This window comes from Bombus vancouverensis, chromosome 17 (assembly GCF_051014615.1).
Source record: "Bombus vancouverensis nearcticus chromosome 17, iyBomVanc1_principal, whole genome shotgun sequence".
In the NCBI taxonomy this organism is placed as follows: Eukaryota; Metazoa; Arthropoda; class Insecta; order Hymenoptera; family Apidae; genus Bombus; species Bombus vancouverensis.
Window position 1 is genome coordinate 1,478,781 of NC_134927.1, and position 22,570 is coordinate 1,501,350.

Below are 22,570 nucleotides of genomic sequence, written 5' to 3' on the forward strand. Positions count from 1 at the left end.
AAAAATATTGCTCAGCGGTTTTCCTAGACATCCAACAGGCATTCGACAAAGTATGGCATGAAGGACTACTATACAAGCTTAAAAAGATCCTACCTTACCCCTACTACTCCATCCTAAAATCCTACCTAACCAATGGACAATTCATGGTTAAATGCCTAGACGCCACTTCCGCAACATACCCAATAGAATCCGGCATACCCCAAGGTAGTGTCCTCGGACCCCTACTGTACTCCATCTACACTGCCGACTCACCTATATCAAACGAGATAACAATAGCGACATTTGCAGACGACACAGCGCTATTAGCTACCCACGCAGACCCGGTAATAGCCTCATCCACTCTCCAGCGAAGTCTCGACTCCATGGAAAAGTGGTTTCACAAATGGGGCTTCAAAGTCAACGAAAAGAAATCCTCACATGTAACCTTCACGCTCCGAAAACAAACCTGCCCCCAGGTCACCATCAACAATGCAACAATTCCTAGCAGGGACACAGTCCGATACCTGGGCATGACCCTGGACAGGAGACTAACGTGGAAGACACACATCTCAGATAAAACGAAGCAACTAAAGGACAAACTAAAAAAACTCTATTGGCTCACGGGCCGACGCTCCAAACTAAACATACAGAATAAAATTACCCTCTACAAGACCGTAATAAAACCTGTCTGGACCTACGGAATCCAACTATGGGGAACAGCAAGTAACTCCAACATCGAAATACTACAACGATTCCAATCGAAAACGCTAAGAGCCTTAATAGACGCACCTTGGTATGTTACCAACGAAACCATCCATCGCGACCTGAAGACACCTACAGTCAAAGAGGAAATAGCAAAATATAGCGACAGATATAGCAAAAGAGTCAACAAACACCGAAACCCCCTAATCACTGGACTACTCGATACGACGGACCAGATTCGCAGGCTGAAGAGGCACTACCCGCTAGACCTAAACGTTAGATTCATTTAATTATCCAAATTAAGCATATGCACTTACTTATAATACTTATAAATTATACCTATCTATAATAAGTATTAACTTATTGTAAATAAACAGCCATGTCACTGCGCCACGCCAGAAAAATTACTGAAAATTCTCAACACGAGAATTGATTGTAATTTCAACAAATAAATAAAAAAAACCCTTAGCCTATGACAGTGACCATAACGCCCTAGTATTTCAAATTAACAAAAACACATCTGACTTCCTAACTCTCGAAACCCAGACCGAGACACCCAGGTACAACTACAAAAAGACAGACTGGAAAAAGTTCCAAAACATACTCGAACAAAACTGCGACCTAGAGATCTACAACAACGTCAACCTAACAAACAGACAAATCGACTCATTCCTAGACGAAATAGAAAAACACACACAAATCGCTCTCCAAAAATCCGTGCCAATCATAAAACAAAAAAATTCATGCGAGCCCTATATAAACAATAAAATAAAAGATCTACATCGAGATAAAAGCTACATACTCTCCAAAATAAACAATATAAAATTTAACTATTCTTACGACAAAAGAGAAGAATTAGAATTCCTACAGTTCCTACTACACAGAATAAAAGCGCAACTGAAACAAGAATACACAATTTCTATAAACCATTACTGGACAAACAAAACAAAAAACATCTCCAACAACGACCCAGCCAACATGTTCCCACAAATAAATCAAATTTTCAGACCAAAAGGACAAAACCCCATCCCACCTCTCAAATTGCCCCCAGCAAATGCCTCCCGCATTCAAGAAGCAGGTATAACGATACACAACACCATCAAAGACACCGAGGGTAACCTCATAATAACTAAAACAACAGAAAAACTAGACATTATCGGCACCCACTTTTCCAAAATACACACACAAAACGAACACATGGGCCGAAAACAACTAAACAGAATTTTCATCGCCGAAACAAACCCAAAATGAAATGGAACAAGACAAAACGCTAAGCAAAACAGTCTGCACATTCTCAAAAGAAAACACCGCAGACAATCCCAAACAACCAGATCCAGAAATAAACTACTTCACAAATTACAATCAACTAAACACAATCTTCTCCAAACTAAACAACAAAAAATCCTCCGGCTTCGACGGCATCCCAAACATCTTACTCAAGCGCCTACCGAACAAAATAAAATGGTACTACACGGTACTCTTCAACAATGCTCTAAACAACACATACTTCCCCAGAAAATGGAAAAAAGCCAAACTGATAGCTATAACAAAAAAGGATAAAGACGGCTCATCGCCCGCAAACCTACGACCCATAAGTCTCCTCCCCAACATAAGCAAAGTATTTGAAATAATCATAAACAACCCCCTAACCTCCTTCTGCACAAAAAATAACATAATCCCAGAGAATCAATTCGGCTTCCGACACAAACACTCCACAATCCACGCAATAAACAAATTCACGTCGGACATCTGCTGGGCTCTAAACGCAAAAGATCGAGTAGCCGCCTGCTTAATAGACCTCGAAAAAGCCTTCGACACAGTCTGGATCCCAGGTCTCATATACAAATTGATCAAGAGAAATTTTCCTAAATACCTGATTGAAATAGTCTGGGACATGATCACAAGCAGAACATTCGTAATGACTGAAGGTTCACACTCATCAAGCAAAGAATTCTCCATAAAAAACGGTCTACAACAAGGTACAGTAAATTCCCCGTTACTTTTCAGTATTTACAACAGCGACTTACTAAACCTCTTTGATCTCAATACATCCACCCATAAACGCTCCATAGCCTTCGCAGACGACCTAATCATATACGTAACAGGCCGCGAAACCAAAACTATAAAAACGGAACTCCAAGAACTCTTTGAGAAAATAAACGACTATTACCACGCATGGAAACTAAAAATCAACATAAGTAAATGCGAAACCATACTGTTCAGACCCAAGTCAAGTGAAATCGGCCCAATAGAAAGAGAACACTGCAAAAAATTTCAACTAAGAGAAAAAACAGACAAAGGGGCTCTCTCTCACACCACACAAAAATTGCGTAAAATACCTAGGAGTAAACATAGACTATAAATTAAACTACAAGCAGCACACCGAAATTCAACTTACTAAGGCCAATAAAGCATTCTGGAAAATAAAAAAAACTATTCTACTCCAAACATCTCGGCAGCAAATTAAAAATACTATGCTACCAAGCACTAATCAGACCGATCATAACCTACGGCTGCCCAACATATCAGCCTCCCAAATGGAAAAAATTCGCATATTCGAAAGAAAATGCATCAGAGCCTGATTGAGTACTTACAGATTCCAAAATGAGAAATGAGATTAGCACTCACGAGCGACATCAAGACGACGGATCAATTACGAAGCGAAATGAGACCTTTCTTTTACGAGGAGAAGCCGATGTCTCCGTCAGGGAAGCCACCATCGAGCCCCGAAAATAAATGAAGCGGGTCACCAGCCTTCCGGAGCAAGTGCCGCCACTACCCTACAGGCAAACTTCTCACAATACGGTTTAACACAAAAACTGGACATGTAACACACTTCATCGACGCAGAAGCAGGAATCAACCTATTGAAAATGACAAAGTAGACTCTCAAACCTTCAAAGCCGATGAACCTCGAATTTTCTCCATGGGACTAGACAAATATACCACTAACGAATTTATTAGATCTAAAATGTTTGCAAAGAACATAAATTTTTTATAGTACCGGAAGACTTTCCCCTAATGGAAGATGGAATAATAGGACTACCTTGTTTAGAGAAGTACCAATATCAAATTTCCAACGGTAGATTAAAACTTGATAATAAGATTTTATACTTTCAGAAACCAGAATCGATACAACCAGGCGAAAAGAGAGTTCGAACCATCTACCTAGAAGGCAAACCAACGCGAGTATGCTTCTTCAATTCTGGTGAGACATATCATGAAATTTCTAACGACATTGATAACAGTAAAGGATTAGATCAAATTGCTAAACTTAAAACCATAGTGAGAACAAATCATAGAGAAAATATTAATACATTACATTGACGCATTCAATTTAGAAACAGGCCTATTACGATGTACTAATCTAACAAAACATACAATCATATTAAAACAAGACAAAATCATAAACACCGAACCATACAGACTCCCAGAGTGCCACAAAAATGAAATCTACGAAAAAAACGAAAAGTAAATAAAAACATTATAGAAGAATCAGACTCTCCGTTCAATTCACCAGTATAGGTTGTTCCCAAGAAATTCGATGCATCAGGAAAACAGAAGTGGAGAATAGTTATTGACTTCAGAAAACTAAACGAACTGACTGACCCAGACGCCTATGCATTACCCGATATAGAAGATATATTAAGCCAACTAGGAGATTAGGATTACAAAACTGTATCAATAACCTGAAACAACTCGCAAAACACTTGAAAACGTTAATACACACCCGAAGCAAATGAGGTTTACTCAACATCATAGGTTCCGTATCGAAACGTCTATTCGAAACTCTCGACGATGACGATCTTACACTCATAAACCAAAACATGGACAAACTATTCGGTGACAACAATAAAATCAAGACTGCAATAGCTAATCAAACAGCACTTATTAGGAAAATTGTAAACTCGGAAAACCTAAACCACCTGGAGAAATCATATAACGATGTATTAAAACAACAACAGCAGGCAAATATCGATAGATTTATGCTTAAAATGATTGTGAAACTCGATGCCGCGATGCAAACTTTAAACTTTCAGTTAGACAAGATACTTAACGTCATAATATTAGGCAACACGGAATAATTAGCCCACAAATACTCGACCCCGATGAATTTATAGAAAACTACACCAAAGCGATAGACAACCAGATGTGCAACACCGCTATCTCTGCCAAAACCGAACAGTTTCAGTTTATACTCGACATCAGTGATATTAAAATCATAGTACCTTTAGTCTCTAACACGGAATGGAATATATTACAGGTATATCCTATTCCGAGTAAGAGAAATGGAGTATTTTTGGCTCCAGTAGTCCAGCATCAAATATATTTAACTTCTGGACTTTCATTTATGAACACTGATATCGAATATATCGACAAACTTTGTAAGAATCGAGCCGGAACCACTATATGCAAACAAACACCACCAATCCATGACAGCGAAATAATAAACTTCAAACCTCCTATCGAACATTGTCAAATAACTGTGTTTAAGATTGAAGACATTAGCTTTATATCGCTCAGAACTGGCAACAGCTACATCGCAATACCGGCAAACCCGATAGAAATGGGCACAATTTGCCAAACGAAACACACCTTGCAAAAACTTGACAAGCCCTCGATCATAAGATCCAACACTTCCTGCGATATATTGTACAAAGATGAACACATGGGTATACTCGAGACAAAAAACGAAGTCAAATGCGAAATCAAAACTAAAACCGTAGCACTCAAAACAAACGATAGCTTCACTAATCTGTTAGACAAACTCGAGCGAGCATCAAAGGTAATAGATATGTAGCGGCACGGGCCACGGAACTGTTCAACGGCTCCGGATACACAGCGCGACGCCGCCAAAGCGAAACACCGACGTGCCCAATGTATCATCGATATCTTCACACTCTTTCCGCCGAATTCTCGGAAGAGCATACACGTGCCAGCACTGGCGGCACATCTAATGAATGCACGCTAGTGGGGATATCGATGGGCTACGAAGGGAAGAATCTGCGCGATCCGAAACAAAAAGCAGAGTCAGTCTGTCTTGCGCCATTAAAAGTGTAACTCCTCGGTACTATTCGCATAGCAACGCGTCGAATGACCTCTCGGTGTCTATTGTTATTTGTTAGTTGTTACCTGTTGTCTGTTAAGTGTAATTGTTGATTGTTCATTGTTAACTCTGATTGTTGATTAGTTCTAATAAACTGTTATTCGTAAAAACACCAAGAGTAGTTCCTTACGCACCTATCACTATACCACCACAAATTGGTGACTACCGACGTGATTTAACGTGACATTTAGTGAAAGAGGTGACCGTGATAGTGCTATCGTTTTAACCACCGATTTTGAGTGCACCGCGACGATGGAAGGTAATACACAGGGAACCATAGCCAGCCAGGTGATCAGCATGTCTCCACTGCTGCCCACGAACACGGCGGCATGGTTTGCCCTTCTGGAGAGACAATTCGAGGCAGCGCGAATTACGGAAGACACCATTAAGTACGTGACGCTGGCAAAATGCCTCAACGATCAACAGCTCCAGGACGTCGAAGACCTAATGACGAACCCTCCAGACATCGGACGCTACGAAAAATTAAAACATGCGCTCATTCGCAAATTATCCGATACGGACGCGACCCGGATAAAGAAGTTGGTGGAAAGGGAGGAGATGGGAGATAGAAAACCATCCCAGTTTTATCAACACCTAAAAAAACTCTCCAGCCCCTCCACGCCCGATGATTTTACCCTCACGCTGTGGAGGAACCGATTACCCGCCCGCATCAGGCGTATCCTCGCGGCAGTCGACGATTCGGACCCAGAAAGGTTATTGCGGCAGGCGGACCTGATCGCTGAAGAATTCAGGGAGGATTTTCAGCGCACCGCCCGGGTAACGGCAGTAATGGACCCACCAGCGCAGAACGCTGGAGCATACGAACCAATGGCCGCCGCAATCAACGTGTTGAGCGAGCAAGTATCACAGTTGCAGGCACAGATGAACGCGTTGAGCATGATTAATCATCGTCGACCACGATCACGATCACGCGCGCGTTCGCGATACCACCGACGTTCGCGCTCGCGAGATCGGCCACGGCAAGACGGTCTGTGCTTCTATCATGCAAAGTTCGGAGAACGCGCGAGGAGCTGTCGTGGAAGTCGGGAAACGAGACCAGCCGTCCGTAGACGCGGCAGACGACGACGGCCTGAGATCCCGCCGCATCTTCGTTACGGACAAGGGAACGAAGATTTCTTTCCTCGTAGACACCGGCGCCGACATCAGCGTATACCCCCGCAGTAAAATCCATAGGCACGTCAAGAAAAACGCGTACGAACTATTCGCGGCCAACGGGACGCGCATCGCAACGTATGGTACCACTGCGATTGGCCTTAACCTGTCCCTTAGACGAGCCTTCAAGTGGAACTTCGTAATTGCTGACGTTCAAACGCCTATCATAGGCGTAGATTTTTTTAAGCCATTATGGGTTGCTCGTAGACCCGCGAAACAAACGACTCCTCGACACGACAACCCAATTATCAACAAGGGGATATGCTGCCACGACGGAAGAAATATCCATCAAAACCGTAATCGGCGAATCGGTCTACCATCGACTTTTGGCGGAGTTTCCGGATCTAACTCGTCCACCGGCCTTCGGACGAGAGAAAATCCGACACAGTGTGGTACACCATATTGAAACCACACCCGGGCCACCCGTCTACAGTAAACCTCGACGTCTCGCACCGGATCGGCTCAAGCAAGTCAAGGCGGATTTCGCAACAATGATCGAGCAAGGAGTGATGCGGCCATCGAAGAGTCCATGGGCATCACCCCTGCATGTCGTCCCAAAGAAGGACGGAAGTCTACGACCATGCGGCGACTATCGTGCGTTGAACGCTCGCACCATACCCGACAGGTACTCCCCACCACATATCGAAGATTTCGCGCAACATCTATACGGTAAGCGTGTCTACTCAAAAATCGACCTTGTCCGCGCTTACCACCAAATCCCGATCGCGCCAGAAGACGTTAAGAAAACCGCGATCACGACACCTTTCGGACTTTTCGAAGCAACCAACATGATGTTTGGGCTTCGAAACGCCGCGCAAACGTGTCAAAGATTCGTTGACGAAATTACCCGTGGTCTAGACTTCGTGTTCGCTTACATAGACGATTTCTTAATCGCATCCGAAACCGAAGAACAACATCGCGAACACCTTCGGATTTTGTTTGAACGCTTAAACGAGTATGGCGTAGTCATCAACCCAGTAAAGTGCGAATTCGGTGTGAACGAAATCACATTCTTGGGACACACCGTAAACGCCGACGGGATAAAGCCGCTAGCCGAACGCGTTGACGCTATTGTAGAAGTACCGCTCCCCGGGACCGTTAAAGCACTACGCAGGTACCTCGGTATGATTAATTTCTATCGACGTTTCATACCGGGGGCCGCAAAAATTTTTCAACCCCTAAACGACCTATTAAAAGGAGGAAAAAAGGGCAACGCGCCCATCAAATGGATAGAGCAATCCGAAGCCAGCTTCCGCGAATCGAAACGCGCCCTCGCTAACGCCACGATGTTAGCGCATCCGATACGTGGCGCACCTGTTAGCCTCGCGGTAGACGCATCCGACTATGCAATAGGAGCGGTCCTCCAGCAACGCGTCAACGACTCTTGGCAGCCGTTAGGTTTCCTTACCAAACCGTTGAACTCCGCGCAGCGAAAGTACAGCGCGTACGACCGCGAATTACTCGCTATGTACACTGCGGTAAAGCGATTTCGACACGCCATTGAAGGGAGAAATTTTACAATTTACACCGATCATAAACCCCTTACATATGCGTTCAACCAAGATCCCGATAAGTGTTCGCCGCGACAATTCCGGCAACTAGATTACATCGGACAATTCACCACCGACATAAGATATATCAAGGGGTTAGACAATAACGTTGCCGACGCTCTGTCACGCATCGAAGCGATAGGAAAGTCTGTGGACCATCGAGCTCTCGCCGCCGCGCAAGAAGCCGACAAAGAACTAAGCAACATCGTCAACTCCGGTACATCCGCGCTACGGTTAAAGAAAATACGTTTCCCCGATCACGACGTAGAAATATATTGCGACGTATCGGGTGACTTCGTACGACCGTACGTACCGAAATCCTTGCGGCGCGACGTATTTAATTCGCTCCATGGACTTTCCCATCCAGGGATACGTGCCACTCAAAACCTGGTGACGACGCGTTTCGTCTGGCCGTCCATAAACAAGGACGCCCGAAATTGGACACGACAATGTATCCCGTGTCAACAATGTAAAGTCACCAGGCACGTATCCTCACCCGTCGGAACATTCGGAGAATTAGCGGGCCGTTTCGAACACTTACACATAGACATTATCGTGATGCCATATTCAAAAGGCTACCGATATTGTCTAACGTGTATCGACCGTTTTTCGCGTTGGCCCGAAGCCATTCCCATCGCCGACATGGAGGCGGCAACCGTCGCTTCGGCTCTCCTTTCCACGTGGATATCTCGTTTCGGCGTGCCTTTAAGAATAACGACTGATCAAGGACGCCAGTTCGAGTCGAACCTATTTAACGAACTATGCCGGTTGCTCGGCATCAGACATTTGCGCACGACAGCCTATCACCCCGCGTCCAACGGGATGGTAGAGCGCCTCCACCGACAACTAAAAGCAGCAATCAAATGCCACGATACGAGCAACTGGGTGGATATTTTGCCGATAGTTCTATTAGGCATACGAACAGCTATTAAAGAGGACTTAAACGCGACGGCAGCCGAAATGGTTTATGGCACCGGCATACGATTGCCGGCAGAATTTTTCGTACCGACTAAACGACAGGCCAATTCGGAATTCGCAAGTCGCCTAAAAGACCGAATAGGAAAAATCAGGCCTCATCCAATTACGCGACACGGCGAAAAGAGAACCTTCGTGTACCGCGACCTCGAAACATCGCCTTACGTATTTCTGCGTCGCGACGCCATCGGAGACCCCTTACAACCACCCTACGACGGGCCGTATCAGGTTATAGAGCGAGGAAAAAAGACCTTCACTGTTAAAATAAACAATAAAAACGTAATAGTGTCCATAGACCGATTGAAACCCGCATTTCTTTTTAACGACAATATTGAACACCATAGCACGGAAAAGCGCAATGTAACAATACCGCCCGGTGCCCGAAACGAACAAAGCGAAGGGGACTCAAGAATTCATCACACCACACGCGCGGGCAGGAGAGTTCGATTTCCTGATCGGTTTCAGGCGGGTCTCGGATAGGCGTGAGGAGCCGGCGAACGTACACCCTTGCCTGTAACATTTTATATATTTTTCATTTATATAGCGTTATCACTGGTAAGGGGGTACTGTGGCGGCACGGGCCACGGAACTTTTCAACGGCTCCGGATACAAAAGCGCGACGCCGCCAAAGCGCAACACCGACGTGCCCAATGTACCATCGATATCTTCACACTCTTTCCGCCGAATTCTCGGAAGAGCATACACGTGCCAGCACTGGCGGCACATCTAATGAATGCACGCTAGTGGGGATATCGATGGGCTACGAAGGGAAGAATCTGCGCGATCCGAAACAAAAAGCAGAGTATCTAATATTTTCTTCAACGTTATTATAGTAATAGTTGTTTATACTAATGACAAAATGTACACAGTAAAGTTGTAATATTACATCAATTTTGTTTTAATTTGCCTATACCAGAACACGAGTGGTCTGAATTGACACCGTGCGAATCGCGGTTGCTACGTTCAATAGGAATGTTATGTTACTATACCAGAGATATGTATATGTATATGTATATGAATGTGCATCTCTCAAACGGCGAAATTGGATTTGGAAACAATTTCTCTTTGCTAATTTAAAGATAACCGAATATAGTTCGCAAATATAAAATGGTTTAAGCATAATGTTACTGGGGACACTATTTTAGCTCCGCGTTGTATTCTCCATTTCCAAATTTATATGCTTTTGCTTAGTTATAGATTTCGAAAGTATTACACTGTCTGTTTTTGTATTGGGACTCTACTAACGCTTTAATTTCAGCAGCGACGGAAGAGAAAGTTTCTTCAGTTGCCTCTCGCAAAGCGCGTGTTACATATTCCTCCGTAACGTTCTCGTATGCCTCTTTGGCTGTAACATACATGTAGTATCGTGGACGAAAGGCCTGGGAAATATCGGGCGAACTATGAACAATGTCGCGAGAGCCGAGGCGCCGTCGGGCCCATCAATGTGTCATCGGTCTTTTCAAGTGCATAGTTTCGTGGAAAAGACCTACGTGACCCTGGCTACGAGCGTCTGCAGAACACGTGTGCGGTGGGCCTAGGAAAAGGACAACAGAATGCGACAACGGCCAGAGAGAGTCAGTCGAAAAGCAGAGCGCGAGTCGAGAACCAGAGTGCGAGTCGAGAAGCCGAGTGCGAGTCGAGCGGAGACGGAGGTTGCGAGTGGCGTTGCCGAGAGAGTGTGGATTGCGCTGTGTTCTGTACGTTTGGTATGAATAGTTCAAGTTAAGCCACAATCGTCTTTTCTGTCTGATTAACATCTCTATTGTCCACTCTTTGTGAACATATTACATCACGATATTACATACATAAAGAGAAATGATAATTATTTATCCTGGTTTAAAGTTACAAAGAGATATTACAATTAATAACCAATATTCAATTAATAAACATGTCTAATCATCCATTTGCACATTAATAACAAAAGCGTCAAAAATAAACAAATACGGCGCTTTATTTTTTCATGCGATAATTATGTAATTAATAATATAGACAGTTTGCTATTTCGTCATACTGAATATTAAAAAAGTTAAACAATACTTTTACAGATGATTACAAACCTTCGTATTTCTAATGGGGATAAAATGTATCGATATCATCATACGTTATAACCCAATTATTCTCTCAAAAACTAGTATAAAAGTTCCATCGTAATCTACAGAACGTTTACGTTTCAAAGAAAAATGTAAAGTAAGTGATTATTGTCTGACTGTTTATTAACGCACATTAGAACCATAAATGTGGCGAATCAAATTTTTCAGCAATCAAATAACAGCAAATTATTCTTCCACTTGTGAAATATACCGCTGTGCAGTAATAACTAACTATAACTACTACATTCACTTACTATGTAAATTAAGAACTAATATTACATCATGTTTTTTGACATTGAAGAGTAGGTCATACCACAATATTCACGTAAAGAAACAAATTTTCGTTATTACGTGTCTATTTATAAACGAATTTACAGCATTGTTCACCGAGTAGGAATCTTAGGGCAGAATTTCTCATACGCATTAGGACTAGAGACGCGCATCGGTAACGATACCATGGACAACGATGCTTTCATTTCCCAATAAGTGATTATTCAAGTGTTGCATCTGACGATTGCTTGCTTCAGGAGCAGTCTCGTCGCAAACGCAATGCGCTTCAATTGTGACGGCAGAAATAACTTTTATTGGACATATATTTATTTAATCAAAATGAATACAAACGTATCTAATTTCGAAAATCGAATGCGTGCCACGATTCGGACGATAGCGAATCGATGGTGATAATCGTTGTCGAACTGTTTGTCAACCGTTATCGTTGTAAGAAAGCGAAAAAAAAGAAAAGAAAAGAAAGAAGGAAACATCAGAACCGGCTAATCGGCGACGACAATTAATCCTCGGCGAAGGAGTTTGGACATGTAACTATCGTGCTGATAAAGCAATATAAATAAATCATGGCGAACGAGTGGGCCGGTAGAATTAAGAATGTAATCTGTGAAGGGAGAAAACTGGTGATCCGAGATGGTCCTTAAAAAATTTAAGGGTCATTCGACGAGAAAATGTGTACTTAGCGTTGTAATTTTATCAACTAATATACTTATATAATGTACTTTCAATTTTAATAATAAAGACTACAAATGTCATATTATGAAAGAAAGTGTGTAGGGAGATACACATATCGAACAACTTAGGAAGAACAGATAAATATTCGTTAACCATGTAGTATCGTAAATCTCTCTCTCTCTTCCCCGGCACTCATACGATTCTTTGTTCATACCTTAAATTTACAACTTATACTATCCCGAGAAAACTTGAACGCTATATAGGGCGAAACTGTAGAAACGTTATCTACCCTCGGATTTCTATGATTTTTGGATATGTTATAGAAATATTTTGAACAACTTTTACCTATATACTATGCTGTATATAAGGAGTGAACTTGTTTAGTTTTCAATATATTAGCAAGAAACTACCGACTCAATTATAGTGTATTTCTGCCTATAGATGTTCATCTGTGACAGCGCATGCGTCGGTCTGGTTGCCAGTCGCCGGCCACTTATCTTCTGTGTATTAACAATTATTTAATTATTTAATATTTGAAGCCAATACATTGATGATATTCACTTTTAATTGAGTTATATGTTACCAGTTATAACAGACTCTTGCAGCCTCGCTTGTGTACGTTGTGCACACAGCCTTTAAACTCGCCCGACCCTCGTTTTCAAAGAGAAGATAAGTGACCGGCAATCGGTAACCAAACTAACGCATACGCTGTCACGGTTGCACAACTGCAGAAGTAGAATTCACTGTAGTGATATTGGTAGTTTTTCGCGAATATCCCGGAAACTAAGCGAATTCACTTCTTATATAGGAAGAGGTTATTTGAAATACCGATTTCTACAACATATTCAAAAACAACGAAATCGAAGAGTAGTTAACGTTTCTGCAGTTCCACCTACCAAATCATATTCTCTTCAACGCTATTCAATTTTTATTCGAAAGATTTCTCCGTAAATTAAGTAATTTTGTAATAGTTTGAAATGATGAAGTTAGATGCTTCATCCTATTTAGCGTAGATTATCATTCATTCAAAGGAATACCTTCTGTTTGTTCATTAATATTGCCTTACTTAGTTTTTATCTAACTGGGAAATGTAAATATTTTCTAATGTAACTTCAATATAAGATCTAATGGAATTTTAAGATCATTTTCCACAAGAACGGTTCATTTGCGTCCCGTGGTTCTTTACAGAAATTTATTCCTCGTAACGAGCATTAAGCAGTGCAATACAAAAAATTTAGCTCTGAAATTCTATTATACGATATCTTTCTTTAATAAATCTCCACCGATCTGAAGGTGCAGGATCATCCATCAAAGTCATGAGATATAATTCTTGCATACCCTGAACAATCAATAAGCTATAAACCAAACTGCGTTACATTTAATAATTTTTCTTTAATGCAATATAATTGTAATACCTTCTTACTCTTCTCATTTCCTATACTCTGTTGCTTTCAATGACATATCTTTCGTTTACCAGTTTATAACCTGGATCGAGGACAATTAAAATTAAGAATTATCGATACTTAATGAATTATACAAAAACATGTTACGAAAATCAGCGTAATCACATCGAATATGTATTTACAATAACGGCAACGATAAAATTTCAGGACGTCGAAAAGCTGGGAATGTAATTGGGTTTCACTTTTGGAGGAAGAAATTTCCATAATGTGTCACTGGGTCAAGGTCAAGGTCAAGAACCCATAACGGAAGAAGCCATAGAATTTTCAGCGAACGAAAACCACTGAGGAAGTGATTGCCTACATTAGAAAAAAAGATGGAACAATGCTCGAAGAATCCACATGATGATTGTCAATTGTTCATTAGTGCGGAACCCAATCCTGATCCTCCTGAATCAATAATACCTCAGGTAAGAAACAATTATATAATTTGAAAAAGCAAAAGAAAATATGCACTTTTAATTAAGCTAGCATGTGCTAATTATATTCTTTAACTCTCCGCCGGTAATATGGTTTTTCATTAACGCGGTCGGCATTACAGGTGTTTCAGTAACTGGTCTAATTTCCTACAATCTTTTTGCTTTAAAAAAATCTAAGAAAATTTTGAGGTACCTATTATAGTCCCTAATTTACTATATAAGTGATACTTTAGTCCATAAGTAAATAATATCGATAAGAAACACCAATTACTCAATGTAAGGTTCGTTAAATTTACACAGGGTATACTAGAATCGGTCATAAAGATCACGAACGAACCACCATCTGGAATTCAAACAAATATCCACAAAGCGTTGGATAACTTTGCCCAGGAAACTTTGGAGTCCTGCAGCGAAGAAACCGAATTTAAATTCGCACTTTGTTATTATCACGCTGCACTTGCAAAAAGTAGAAAATTTGGGCCGCGAGAATGGAATAGGGTAAGTGACTTTAAATCTTAATGGATCATAACGTTAAATTAGAAATTATGGATCGAAGATTTGTAAATATCGAAACAATGAGAGATGGCAAAAACAATGTTTACGATATCTTGTGTAATGTAATAACTTAAAATTAATACTCTTTAACAGATTTTGTATTGATCATAAGACATATTTGGAATATATTTTTCAATTGTGACATAATTTAAAACGTACTATAACTGTCTTCCTTGTAACCAAAAATTAAATTAGGAAAAGCTATTAATAAGATAAAGCATTAGTTTTTACTAGTGATGATATTAGCAAAGTTCGTAAATTATATTCTTTAATAATTGTTTTTTAGTCAATATTTATTTTAATAATAAATTATTAAATAATTTAGGACGTAACTAAGCACAAATAGCAATTAAGCAAATTTCTCTGTTATTATGTTGTTAATCGTTATTAAAAAATCACACTTACATATATATGTCGGGTTCACATTATGATTAGGGTTAGGGGCGTGAAACGAATCTTCGTTTGGATTACACATTGTTGTTATGCAATAGAGAAGATATTGACTAGTGCAAATATGATTATTACAGAATTTGACAATCGTGGTAATTGGATACTCGAGATGCTAATGACAAAGATCCTAGGTTCAATAACGAATCCGCGGTCAACGGGATAACAATGGGGTCTACAATGGGGTGGGAATAACAATATATGGGGTGTGTCTAAGGACACGAGATCGTCGGATTCGTCAAGAAAAGCCTTCGTTCGGAAAGTGAGGGAAATTGACGTTGCTGTTAATTGGTCAATTTCCATGTTGGTGATTAGAGAACGATGCACTTCCGTAGAATAACACATTCTGTAGAATAATTTTCTGTGTAGTGAAATGTGGTTTATTCTCATTCAAAATATGTTTAAACAAATTTATATATTTATAACAAGCTTATAAGTTATATACTTGTCGGGTTAACATTAGAATTTAAGGCGCGTAACGATTCTTCGTTTGAGTTAGCCATCGTTTTACGAGACAGAGATTATATTTACGCGAATATACAAGATTTTACAAAATATTATGAATAATGAGTTTAATGAATGATAAGATTAACAAACGATAAGTTTAACTAATGATTAGATTAAAGAATAATAAGTTAAACGAATAATAAGAGGAACGAATAATATGTCTTACGAATAATGAATTTAACGAATAATGAGATTGATATGTTTTACGAATAATGAATTTAATTTACGCTATTAACAATGTTCCGGAGTTCAAACGAATCCACGGTCAACGGGATAACTCTTTACTATGCGTAGAATAATTTTAAACACAAAAATACGATTGCTGAGACACTCGGTAAACTACTTGATGTATCACTTTCCAAGGCGATCACACGAATGAATATCTGATGAAAATCTTTTTCGCTATACAACTGCATTTGTTTGTTATATGCTCGCTGGAGGCATCGAGAAGGTTCCAATCGTTGTTGCTAGGCAATTTCTGTCAAAAGTTTGTTGTATACTCTTTGGAAACATCGAGAAAGATCCAAACGCCGTTACTAGGCAGTTTCTGTCTGGAGATTGATTCCTAATACAACGTGTGTCCCATTATATCGACATTTCCAAAGTACAATTCTATGTGATTTATAGGGAGAACAATACAACCGATCCACACCTTGGTCAGGCAAAACGTTTATCCCGTGACCGTGGCTACGTTCGGCGACCAGTTGTCACCTCGAACCCACTTTCGCTATCACACATATCGAACAATTACAAATGACAACAATTGCTTAATTACAGCTATGATAAAATCTAGGCTAAAGCATTAGAAGACTTTCCCAAAATTGCAAAGGGAAGGCTCCGGTTTTCCTTTCATCTCCGACATACTAAATTTACACATATATATATAAAGTTCAATTCTAGGATAATTGAGGGATCGATTCTGAAAATCGAGTTTTTTGTGAAAATACTTAAATGAAATACAGGAGTAAACAACAATTAATAATTAACAACAATTAATAACAGTAATAATTAAATAAACAACAACCAATTAATATGAGTAAACAATAAATAGCAAGTTCTGTGCAATGTCTACCTGAAGATCGAGATTCTGGATTGTTAGTAACAAAACATAGACATATCGTCAATTTACTTCGTCGATACTTTTTTGCATTTGTCGGACGAGAACGTTTCCTCGTTATTCTTCAAGATACTACTGCTTTTCAAGCTTAGTATATTGCGTTTTGCCCGAATATCTTTATTCTTCGTTTTTACTATCATCTAGTGCATACGCAATTAACATTTTTAATGCCAAACGATGGTATATTGTTGCAAGGAACATTCGCGAAAAGTGCCAACGACGATATATGATTGCGATATGATATAACATGTATAATGTAATATAACATAACAGCGTTCTACTATTCGCATCGCGAGAGAACTTTCCTGCAGAAACTCTGAGTGAGATGTTTCACATATTGAAGAAGTGCGTACTTACTTGTAAAAATAATTTTATTGTAATGCGCGATGATTAATACCGGGGCAGGGTATACGCCACAAGGTGTACGATGCCATAAAGTAACGACTACCACGACCTTAGACTATACTGTTTACGACAGCAGTTATCCTTCTACTAAATATTATACCCACCAGAAAGCAGGGTCGGTTTAGGACTGTGGCCACCTGAACCGAAATAACGTACGGATTAGGAGTTTCCGAATATTGCAAATTAGAAGCAGAACGATATAGAAATTCCGGTGAGAGTTGTAGGAAGACAATGTCGAACTAGAGATATTACGAAAACTCGATTAGGACCTAATATCTATTATCATCTCCTCTTTTATTATATCTGTCAATAATAAAGTGTAATTTTTGTCGTTCTCTTTCACTCTCTAGGCTCCGTAGCAGTTTTTACTGATATTTTAAACAACGTGTTAATATTGCCAAGTGAAAGCGGAGTAAATAAGAATTCCTTCAAAAGCGGCATCATTTTCGAAAGTGAGTAAATAAGAGATATATTTTCACGCTGTACCTAGCGAGCATCCATTATTTTACACAGCACAGTACATTACTGTAGGGGGCGGAGCATTGGTGAAATTTGATTGGTCGACAACTTGCCCACTCTGCACAGTGGGCATGCCTTGGAGTATATTGCTACTAGGTACTGTGGGTAGGGATAAGATTTCTAGAAAGCAGGTAGTAGCTTCTCGGTACATACTACTAGCAAGGTTCAGTATTACACTGATGGTCGAAGAGTTCGTGCGGCTCGTTCGTACGATTGGGCAGTTTTAGTAAATCTAAAAATATAAAATATACAGGAATAAGATATTAAATATTTGTCAAGATTCCATTTGAAGAATTGGAGAGCTGTTGAAGCGGAACGTGAACATCTGATATTCGTAAGTTTTGTCTGTTATATATTTCTGTAATATATGTAATATATATGTTCTGTAATATATAATATATTTAAGTCATTTACAATTAGTAGATATTTCAATGTCTTTTTCTTTTAAATAGGTTTGAAGGCGCATTAAATTACAATTAAAATGGATAAAATGATTTCTACAATCAACTTCCGATATTTCATGGAACATGATACAGAATCTTCAGAAGATGAAGAAGAATTAGCGCCTGTTCCTTCGAAATTGTCAGATGATTCAAATCCGCCGGTTCATTCAATATCGGCGGATGAGATAGCCGTACCTTCGACGTCTATGGAACGTCCAGTAATTATGGTTGATATACCATCCCCTGTACCTTCAGCAACGGTGATAGATTTGACATCACCGATACCGTCCACGTCGACAATGCCACCGATACTGCCGATAGAAATGCCACCGGTTCCATCCACATCGCGGCACATTCTAGAAAATTGTTATGATTTTCGGTTAGAAGAAGCAAGACGTTCGAGTTTTCGAAATTGGCCTGTATCTTTCATTGACCCTGTCAGTCTTGCAGCTGCAGGATTCTATTATACTGGAAACTTGGATGTAGTGAGATGCTTTGAATGTCAATTGGTGGCAAGTCAGTGGTCGGTGGGTGATATTCCCATGCAGATTCATGAGATGTGTTCTCCAGAGTGCAGATTTATCCGCAATGAACGTTGTAATAATGTACCAATTGGAGCAAGTCCTGCTAAAGTTCCACGGACAAAACGAAGAAATAGAAATATATCTTGTCCTCATGGTTTACAATATCAAGAGTCATTTGATTTTAATGATCATGGATTTTTAAGATCCTCACGAACCCCGACGGCATATCAACTTAGCCGTTTGGGACTAAAAAGTGTTAAGAAACCAGAAATATTGCAATATGCTAGTTACGAATCCAGATTAAATTCATTCGCAGCATGGCCTACAGATGTGACACAGCCAAGTGAAGAATTAGCCCATGCAGGCTTCTACTACACCGGAATAAATGATTTCACTACCTGTTACCATTGTGGAATTTGTATAGGCAATTGGAGACCAGAAGACGATCCATGGGAGAGACATATGATTTCGTCTCCCAGATGTTGTCATCTTTTTCCAGCACTGGGCTGGGAATATGTCAATAATGTAACAGACCAGGAGTTACATGAAACTGCTGAAGGTGTAAGTATAAAAACTCATACCCTGAACAATATATATAATTAAGAATGTGTATAATTAATAATTCCAATATATACTTGTGTACATTATATTTATTTCAGGCACCAATAGTAAGTACAGATGAGAATCCTGAGAGATCCAATAGTGAAAATGTTACCAATGAAATGATTCTCGTTGAGAAAATTGGTAAGTAATAAAAATAAAAACACAGATGAATGAAATCCGTATACATATAATAAATTGCATTATATATTATAATTAAATATACTTTTTACTATTTTAGCCACTCTGGAGGAAGAAAATCGAGCATTGAAAGATGCTCGTTCGTGTAAAGTTTGCACGAAACGAAAAGCCACAATTACGTTCCTACCTTGTGGACATTTAGCAACATGCCAGTACTGTTCACCAGCTTTCACAACGTGCATCATTTGCCGAAGAAAAGTCAAGGCCATTACCCATACATTTTTCGCGTAATGCATGCACATGTAAAAATTAGCTTATTCATACTCTTATATCAATATACTTTATAATTTCTTAAAAATGACATACACACATTAAGATGTTTGGTATCATGTATCGTCAAATTAAGTGTATAAATAGAAACATAATATTAAACTAATCAAATACATTTTTTCTCTATATTTTTGGCTTTTTTTTGTATTTTAAGTGTTACTTATTTTGTATATTATTTTATCTGAATATAGTTAACTTTTTCCGCATCCAACTAATTGTTCTTTGTTTTATTCCCCTTATTGTTAGTAAAATAAATAAATAAATATACATATATATATATATATGTAGGAATGTTGTATTACAAGTTAACAGAAAACAGTATGATAAATACAATATCGTTGCACTCTCACAAAGTCGAATATAATATCGCGTTTCGCGTATTCGTTTCTCACCAATTCTACGTCACAACAACACAACGAACTTCACTCGGACGTCACACTATCCCACATATATATATTTCAAATCATAAAAATCATAGCTTACTTTTTCTTTTATTCGAAAAATATATCGTATCCATTGCATAATTATATACCGTAATACCGCGAATTTCCTATTCGATGAAATAGCTTTTTCAAGTGACGAGAAGGGGGATTCTACCATTATATATTTCCTATAATTACATTCGGTTGTTTGTATAAAATATACTCGACCGCTAGTTACAAATATAAGACTTAATAATATACACATAATATATATAGTCAAAGTTTAAAAGGTTATTCATTAAGAATGCGATGTCTTTTCATGGGCCTCTGAAGTGTAGAATTGCACGATCTATACGTATGTAACTCGTATGAAGAGTAAAAATGCGTTAGAAAAAGTACAGTGCTATAAATATATTTCCGTAAAAAGGAAGAAGAACAAACATAGAAACAGATATTAAAGAAAAATAATTCAGCGTTATAACTCGATAATATGTTAACGCATGTATGTAATATCGTGATGTAATATGTTCACAAAGAGTGGACAATAGAGATGTTAATCAGACAGAAAAGACGATTGTGGCTTAACTTGAACTATTCATACCAAACGTACAGAACACAGCGCAATCCACACTCTCTCGGCAACGCCACTCGCAACCTCCGTCTCCGCTCGACTCGCACTCGGCTTCTCGACTCGCACTCTGGTTCTCGACTCGCGCTCTGCTTTTCGACTGACTCTCTCTGGCCGTTGTCGCATTCTGTTGTCCTTTTCCTAGGCCCACCGCACACGTGTTCTGCAGACGCTCGTAGCCAGGGTCACGTAGGTCTTTTCCACGAAACTATGCACTTGAAAAGACCGATGACACATTGATGGGCCCGACGGCGCCTCGGCTCTCGCGACATTGTTCATAGTTCGCCCGATATTTCCCAGGCCTTTCGTCCACGATACTACATGTATGTACCTAGTTTTTCTTTTATTTATACTTCCATTGTTTATGCTTCGCTTATAATCTTCTCTATTTAAATATAGCTACCGCAGGAAAAAGATCAAAGACAAAAACATTTAACACTGAAGGAGAAACTATGAATAGCTAAATCTGATAAAGATAGCAGTACATTTGCACCTGTATACACACATTTATGTCCCTAAATTCAGTATGATTAAGTTAAAATTATATATCATTATTCAATAATTTATTAAATAGGATCAAAGCAATATTGTGCAGACAATGGTAAAAATGAATCAGTTCTATCAAATGAAGAATAGTGAATTGAGTGATTGGCTAAAAGAGCGTTCAATTCCACATAATTCTAAAGGAAAAAAAGTGTACTTATTAATAAAGTATTATCGCACATCAAGAATACAACAATTTTACAGCTATTCCGTATGTAAATGTATCTTTATAAGGAAAAATAGAAATGTATCATATTATATGTATCATGTCATTAAACGTACAAAGTTAGTATAAAAAATGATTCTAATATGCTATAACATAACTGTTGAGAATTGTCGATCTTTGAAGCCGAAATAATGTTATAGGAACACTAAATTTATACTGAGGATTAATATTAAAATAGCAATATATTTATTTCACGGACGATTTCTTATATATTCATCGATACACACTTGCACGCGTCTCAGCACTTTTTTCTATACCCGACTGTTAACCGACTCACTAGTTTACATTCATCTGTTTTCGAGACGCCGCGCACACACACATACTTCCACACACTGATATTCACATACAAGTATCTCTACTACGCATTTAAATTAATTATACATATAATTATACAGAATTATACAGAAAATTATACATATCTCAACAATAACACATTATATTTTTACATTTATACATTAAAGCAGCTTTAGTGTATAACATATAAAATAATAATATATAATTAGATATAATTAATAAAAGGTAATGAATTCTTTTTGTATCACTGATTTTTTATGATCTATTTATCACTTCTAATATAGCTTTTCTGTCAGCTTCATTTTTTATACCAATTTCAATTAAATCTTCATTACTTAAAGTCATAAACAAATCAATGTCAACCTGAAATAAATTTACAATATTAATTTATAATAAAATTTTATACATATGTCGGAGACGAAATGACACCGGGGCCCCTCTGGAACTTCAGGATA

The 22,570-nt window shown here is 39.0% G+C and overlaps 1 protein-coding gene and 1 pseudogene across 1 annotated transcript; both read left to right on the forward strand.

The window, feature by feature from the left end:
- Nucleotides 1-14,061: 14,061 nt before the first annotated feature.
- Nucleotides 14,062-15,074, forward strand: LOC143303937 (dynein axonemal heavy chain 9-like; annotated as a pseudogene).
- Nucleotides 15,075-18,581: 3,507 nt separating this feature from the next.
- Nucleotides 18,582-19,963, forward strand: LOC117165520 (baculoviral IAP repeat-containing protein 7-B-like). Its single transcript, XM_033348900.2, has 3 exons — nt 18,582-19,492; nt 19,591-19,675; nt 19,773-19,963. Exons 1-3 carry the CDS (start codon nt 18,614-18,616, stop codon nt 19,961-19,963), a joined length of 1,155 nt encoding a protein of 384 aa, XP_033204791.2. The 5' UTR covers nt 18,582-18,613.
- Nucleotides 19,964-22,570: the final 2,607 nt, after the last annotated feature.